The sequence below is a fragment of the Camellia sinensis genome, chromosome 4, assembly GCF_055761805.1.
Source record: "Camellia sinensis isolate YWXY chromosome 4, ASM5576180v1, whole genome shotgun sequence".
Taxonomy (NCBI): domain Eukaryota; kingdom Viridiplantae; phylum Streptophyta; class Magnoliopsida; order Ericales; family Theaceae; genus Camellia; species Camellia sinensis.
Window position 1 is genome coordinate 205,195,174 of NC_138964.1, and position 8,024 is coordinate 205,203,197.

Below are 8,024 nucleotides of genomic sequence, written 5' to 3' on the forward strand. Positions count from 1 at the left end.
ATTGCATAGGTTCCTCCGTGGTTTTGCCAATCAACTTTTACCAATGGTATTTCTTTATTTCTCAACCTTTTGATCCGGCGATTCACAATCTGGATAAGTTTTTCCTCATAAGTGTAGTCATCTTTCAAAAGCACATGTGTTGGCTCAATGACGTGGAGTGGATCTCTCAAATATTCTCGTAGCATCGATACATGAAAGACGTTATGCGTATGTTCCATTACTGGAGGCAAGGCTACCCGATACGATACCGGATTGATCTTTTCAAGGACTTCATAAGGTCCAACATATCTTGGCGTCAATTTTCCCTTAACACCAAACCGAGTTTGACCCTTCATCGGGGTCACCTTTATGAACACGTCGTCCCTAACTTCATATTCCCTATCTCTTCTTCGGACATCGGCATAGCTTTTCTGCCGACTCTGTGCAGTTTTCAGGTGTTGCTGGATCAGTTTCACTTTCTCGGTTGTTTCTTGCACAAGTTCCGGTCCTAACAAAGGTCTATCACCTACTTCAGCCCAACATATTGGAGAACGACATTTTCTCCCATACAAAGCTTCATAAGGTGCCATTTCAATGCTTGAATGGTAACTGTTGTTGTACGAAAATTCGGCTAATGGCAAGTAGGTCTCCCAATTTCCTTGGAAGTCTAACACACACATTCTGAGCATATCCTCCAGAGTTTGGTTCGTTCGTTCAGTTTGGCCATCTGTCTATGGGTGATAGGCACTACTCAGTCTCAATTCAGTCCCTAAAGCCTGTTGCAAACTCTGCCAAAGTCTCGATACAAACTTTGAGTCCCTGTCAGACACAATAGATACTGGCACTCCATGCAATCTCACAATTTCAGTCATATAGATATTGGCCAATTTATCAACATTATAAATAGTTTTGACAGGCAAAAAATTGGCAGACTTAGTTAAACGGTCAACTATAACCCAGATAAAGTCCATACCTCGAGAAGAACGAGGCAATCCCACAATGAAGTCCATGGTAATGTGTTCTCATTTCCATTCCGGTATTGGGAGTGGTTGTAGCAAACCAGCGGCTCGTTGATGCTCAGCTTTAACTTGTTGGCAATGTAGACATCTAGCCACAAAGTCTGCAATACTCTTCTTCATTCCAGGCCACCAAAAATTCTGTTTCAAATTATGGTACATTTTCATGTTCCCCGGGCGCATGGCAAACTTACTGCTGTGAGCTTCGGTCATCACGCGTTTTCTCAAATCACAACAATCGGGTACACAAAGACGGTTTTGAAGTTTTAGCACACCGTTCTCAAACACAAATCCTGGCCTTGGCTTCGAATCAAATTCCTCTATGATCTTTTTCAAGTATTCATCTTCACATTGTTTTTGTTTGATCTCATCAAGAATAGCAGGTTGAGCAGAAATAGCAGATAATAGCCCATCTTGTTCTAAGTCGGTCAACAATTCTTTTTGGTTGGATAACAAACATGAAAGATTCACACTGGATTTTCGACTCAAGGCATCTGCTACGGTATTAGCCTTTCCTGGATGGTACAAGATCTGCAAATCATAATCCTTGATTAACTCTAACCATCGTCTCTGTCTCATGTTCAATTCTTTTTGGGTGAAGAAATATTTCAGGCTTTTATGATCGGAATACACCTCACAAGTTACCCCATACAAATAGTGACGCCATATTTTCAAAGCAAACACCACAGCTGCTAATTCAAGATCGTGTGTTGGGTAATTCTTTTCATGAGGTCGGAGTTGTCTAGAAGCATAGGCAATCACCTTTCCGTTTTACATTAGTACACACCCCAAACCTTTGTAGGAAGCATCACTGTACACTTGAAACCCATCAATACCATTACGTAAAGTTAAGATTAGTGCAGTCACTAACCTGGTTTTCAGTTCTTGAAAAGCTGCCTCTCTTTGTTCACTCCAGTCAAATGGCACATTTTTCTGAGTTAATTGAGTCAATGGCAGGGCAAGCTTGGAAAAGTCTTTCACAAACCTCCTGTAGTAACCTGCAAGTCCCAGAAAACTTCGGACTTCTGTCACATTTGTCGGTCTAGGCCAGTCCATGACAGCTTCAACTTTCTGAGGGTCAACGGAAACTCCATCATTGTTGACCTGCAAGTCCCAGAAAACTTCGGACTTCTGTCACATTTGTCGGTCTAGGCCAGTCCATGACAGCTTCAACTTTCTGAGGGTCAACGGAAACTCCATCATTGTTGATTATATATCCCAAAAATGCCACACTGTCAAGCCAGAATTCACACTTTGACAATTTATCATACAATTTCTTTTCTCTCAAAATCTGCAAGGTGGTTCTCAGATGGTTCTCATGTTCTTCCTTGTCCTTAGAATAAATCAAAATGTCATCAATAAATACAACAATGAAGTCATCCAGATATGATTTAAACACCCTATTCATTAGATCCATGAAAGCTGCAGGTGCATTGGTCATCCCAAACGGCATTACTAAAAACTTATAATGTCCATATCTAGTTCAGAATGCAGTTTTCTCTATGTCCTCAGCTCTAACCTTTAGTTGATGATACCCGGACCTGAGATCAATTTTGGAAAACACTTGGGCACCCTGAAGTTGATCAAACAAGTCATCTATTCAGGGTAGAGGGTATTTATTCTTGATAGTCACTTTGTTCAATTCTCGGTAGTCTATACACAACCTCAAGGACCCATCCTTCTTTTTGACAAACAAGACTGGAGCACCCCAAGGTGAGGTGCTCGGATGGATAAATTTCTAGTCTAAGAGTTCCTGTAGTTGAGCTTTCAGTTCTTTCAGTTCGGAGGTAGACATTCTATAGGGAGTCTTGGAAATAGGTTGTGTCCCCGGAAACACTTCAATAGTGAATTCAATCTCCCTATCAACTAAGTTCCCAGGTAAGTCAGTCGGAAACACATCAGGAAAGTCACAAACAACAGGGATTGTTTTTACAGTAGTACTGTCAGATGGTGCAGTCAGTATACAACACAGGTAACCCCTACATCCCTTCCTAAGGAGTTTTACAGCTTTCATAGCCGAAATCAAATACGGGGGAAGAACTACCCCATTTCCAATAAAAATAAATTCAGGCATACCCGGTGGTCTAAACACAACAGTTTTATTTGCACAGTCAGTGGTAGCACAGTATTTAGTCAACCAGTCCATCCCCAAAATACAATCAAAATGACTAATATCCAAGGGTAATAAATCCACATATAACACCATATCACCAATCATAATATCACACGCTGAATAAACATGAGTACACATCATAGAATCCCCAGACGGTGTGGATACAGATAACACATATGTCATTTGTTCTAGTGGTCTAGTCAATTTTCGAGAGAAAGCATGCGATAAAAAGGAATGTGTAGAACCAGAATCTATCAATACGCATGCATCTTGAGAACATACAGAGAGTGTACCTGACACTGCGGTATAGGTGTTTGGTACGTCACTAGGCACTAAGGCGAACACTCGACCCTGTCTCAGAGGCTCTTTCCCAGTATTGGCCCTCGCATTCGTCTTGGATGCAGAAGCGGATCCGACTGAGCTTGCCGCTGGTTGGTTGGTATTTTTGAACCTGATAGGACAATCCTTCATCATATGACCAGTCTTTCCACATCTAAAACAGGTGCCCAAAGCTCAATAACAATCCCCCTTGTGTTTCCTACCACATTCCGAGCAAGTCGGTATAGTACTACTACTTTGGCTTGAGCTACTGTAAGATCCTGTGTTTCGCCTCTTATTCCCAGAAAATGAAAGACCCTTTTTGAAACTGTTTCCATACCTTTTCCCCGTCCAATCAGTTCGTGGGGTGAGGGTTTGTTTCTTCGCTGCTAGGATGGATTATGCCATTAATGCCCTATCCAAAACGTTCACGTACGTGGGTAGGTTCAGGACTCCCACCCTATCCAGTATGTCCAGGTCCAACCCACCCTCAAACTTGCGGGCCTTCTTGTAGTCTCTGTCTACCATGCGAGGAGCAAACCTAGCCAGCTCAGTAAACTTAGCCTCGTACTCGGCTACAGACATTCTGTCTTGTTTGAGTTCCTGGAATTCTGAAACCTTCCGGTCTCGAAAGCACTAAGAAAAGTACTTGTCATAGAAAATTATATTAAATTGAGTCCATGTCATATTCTCGTGGCCATTTCGAACCAGTAACCACCACCTTCGGGCTTCATCCTTCAGAGTATAGGTGGCTAGGAGGACCTTCTGGACTTCAAAACAAGGGAACACTTCATACAGTTTCTCCATTTCCAGTAACCACGTCTCTGCTTTCAGCGGTTCAATTCCACCATAGAATGTTGGCGGTTTCATTTTCATGAACTTCTGTGTCAGGTTGATGATGTCACCGGTGCCCATTTCAACTTGAGCCGGCAGGGGTGGAGGTGGTAAAGGTTGTTGCCTTTGTTGTTGCATCACCACTTCGGTTAAGGTTGCAAGCATTTGTTCCATTCTATTTATTCGGGCATCAGAGGACCTTGCTGTGTCATCATTCCTCGCATTGTCCATTTATTATAGGTAAACAAAACTTTATGTATTCAAATTCACATGTTTATACTTGAACTTATGTTTTCACTTTCGAACAATACACATAAACATGCAAATGGAATGTCCCTACTTCTTATTAGGACTTCCTAAGCTCGTATGGACCTGTGTGTGCGGTAGAACTTGGCTCTGATACCACTTTGTCATGACCCAAACCCGCCCCTATGGGTTTAGCACCGTAACCGGCCAGTAACCCGAGGATTACCCAAGGCCTCTGAACAGATTAACAAATAAAAAAGGGCTGCAGAAGCAATAAAACCAAATAGACAAGGTCCAATGAGCTGTGATAACGTACATGAGACAGAAAATTTCAAAACTTATACATATACATAAGCGTGCCAGTCAAGGACACCAATATTTACAAAAGTGTACATCCCAAGACCTGTCTTTAGAACACATACAGAGACTAGCATGAAAACAAAAACAGCCATAGCATTAGGCTTCGACCGGAACCTCCTCGGGAGGCGCAACAGTTGGCTGACAAAAACAGAACGGAAGGCCGTCAACTTGGGCCCTGGTCGCACACCGGCTCACCTATATACATAATATAAACTGTGAGTGAAAGCCCAGTGAATAATAACAGATTAAAGGGTTTAATGAATGATGTCCATCACAGGGTTAGAAATCAAATTCTTATCAGAAACAGAGTCTTTCGCATATTCAGATTCCAAATCAGAAACAGATTCATATACATATTCATAATCATTTCCATATTTAGATTTCGCATATAATCATACGTGGTACATCCATTAGTGTTAACAAATCCGATGACTCATAAAGGGACGACCTTAAAGGCATTTCGATGACTCATGTGCACAGAGACGTTTCTGATGACCCATAAAGGGACGCATATCATATGATGCTAAGGATGCCACGAATAACTTTCACAATTTTGGACAACCATTCATTCATTTCAAACATAGCATAGCATTTCAGAGAACTAATTACTTCGTATCATAATATTCAGAAAATACTTAACATTGAACATAACTTTACAAAGTTATTACTCACAGTGGGCCTTGAGACAGACAGACGGAGTAAACTTGGTCAAACGGTACGTAGCACGTGACCTACACAACACATAACAAATACACACTTGAAACATACGTTCTAATTGCACAAAACTTATGTCGTTAGTTCTTAGTGTGTTTCTAACCTTAAATCCTCACTATAGAGTCTTAAACATGACCTAGGAATGTCTAGGATGGAATGAGGATGCAAAGATGCACTTTAAAACACTTTTCAAAATTTTGCTGAAACAGGGGTCCCGCTCGAGCGTGGATTTCTACGCTCGAGCGGACATGCAGACAAAAGGAATCTACTCGAGCGTAAATTACTCCGCTCGAGCGAACTGCAAGCTACAGTAAAAGTACTAGATGCATGAAATTCACGCTCGATGGGCACTCGATACCCGCTCGAGCGTGAGACACAAGTCCTCGCTCGAGCGTGCATTACCCCGCTCGAGCGGACTTTAAACACATGCAAAGTACTGGGTACACGCATTTTTCGCTCGAGCGTCACTTTCCCTGCTCAAGCAAACTGCATGAACTCAATATGTACGCTTGAGCGTGGAGTTTCCCGCTCGAGCGTGAGTCCAAAATCTGGAATTTCCAGATTTGAACCTCAAGCTCAAAACTCAACTACAATGTATCAAATCCGATCCTTTTGGGCTAATTTTCTGGAAAACTCTTGTAAACTCATAGTATGACATGTTTTGAAGATCAATTTTGTAAAATCAAGCCCAAAGGTAAGTCAATTGAACACAATTCAACAATACTTTCAAGAACATGATGTACATGCAACAAGCATGAACTTAAATGAATTTAAAGCTCCAAACACAAGATCAAATGGGCCAATCCTTTCAAAAACATGAGGAAATCATGAACTAGAACCATAATATGAACATGCATGTGGAAGTTTTTATGAAAACAACCTCAAAACTCAACAATGTATACATGCATGCAAGAATTCCTACTCAATTCAACATTTAGAACCAAAACTTGACTCTAAACTCTAGTTCACCATGAACCATGCAAGAAGTAACTCAAAATCACAATTGAAAGGGAAATCCCCTACCTTAAACCTTGAATTTCAAGTCTAGGAGCTCAAATTTGCCAAGCCTCTTCAATTCTCCTATGTTCCAAGCCCAATCTCTAGATGAATTCAACCTCCTACCTCTCCCTTTCTCTCTAGTCAGTTATAACAAGGAAAATGGCTGAGGAAATATGTTTCAAAGTGTAATAAGGTTGATCTCCAAATCAAGCCACTGAGTGGCATAATGGTAGATAAGTCCAACCAATGTAATTTAGCTTTATGTAATCATACCAAATCAAATTTAAACTAAATTTGCCATAAAATTCTATAAATCCTAACTAGCACATAAATCAAGTCAATTTCTGATTCGAACGCCGATAAGGCTTTCGATTCGCAGTTTAAAGTCAAAGACATGAACAGATCATTTTATCGCAAACAGATAGAAACACGTAAATAATGCAATACACATGCAAATTAATCCCAAATCCTTCCTAGATTACTGTTAAGCATAATTAATCATGAATTAGCATTAATCGGAGGTCGGGGTCATTACAATTTAACAAAAATACTTGAAAATTTTGTAAAATGTAGAAATAATCTCAACATGCTTCTTGGAAATCAAAGATGTGTTTTCTATAAAGCGGGCATTGGATATGACCCTATTAAGAAACAAAAGAATCTCAATACAATTTTTGAAAAGGCACCTCTCATGACACACCCTCATATTACTTATCATTATTGTAGAAAGAAAGGGCACTATATATCTTCTTGTCCATTCAAAAATAATATAAACATGGGAATTAAAAAGATTTGGATTGTTAAGGGATCTAACAAAACTAACCAAAAAGGACCCACGAAACTATGGGTACCAAAAACCCACACTTGATTGTCATCTTGTAGGCTTGTTTTAAGTCCAAAGCTAAAGAAGGGAAGTGGTACCTTGATAGTGGATGTTCCAGACACATGACCGGAGATAAATCATTCTTTACTAAACTATCATCAAAAGATGGAAGATTGTTACTTTTGGAGACAACAAGAAAGGAAAAATCATCGGTATTGGTAGCATCGGTATTTCTCCTAATCCTTCTATTGAAAATGTTTTACTTGTTGATAGACTTAAGCATAACCTACTTAGTATTAGTCAATTATGTGATAAAGGTAATCGAGTTATTTTTGATAAATCACATTGCACAATTGAAAGCACAAATGATCATAAAGCTTTATTCATTTGTAATTGCCATGATAATGTTTATGTTTTTCATCTTAATGATCTCCATGCTAGTGATGTTAAATGTTTATATGTTAATAATGAAAATAGTTGGTTATGGCCTAGAAGACTTAGTCATGCTCATATGGATTTAAATGCTAAACTTTTAAGAAAGGATTTGGTCATTGGACCTTCAAAAATTAAATTTGAAAAAGATCATCCTTGTAGTGCTTGTCAACAAGGAAAACAAACTAAA

General features: G+C 39.8%; 1 protein-coding gene across 1 annotated transcript; it reads right to left on the bottom strand.

Moving 5' to 3' along the window:
* Nucleotides 1-3,825: 3,825 nt before the first annotated feature.
* LOC145824392 (uncharacterized) lies at nucleotides 3,826-4,491 on the bottom strand. Its single transcript, XM_082924037.1, has 2 exons — nucleotides 4,135-4,491; nucleotides 3,826-4,062 (listed from the first exon to the last, which is right to left on the bottom strand). The coding sequence occupies exons 1-2, from the start codon at nucleotides 4,489-4,491 to the stop codon at nucleotides 3,826-3,828; spliced, it is 594 nt and encodes a 197-aa protein (XP_082780163.1).
* Between the last annotated feature and the right edge of the window lie 3,533 nt (nucleotides 4,492-8,024).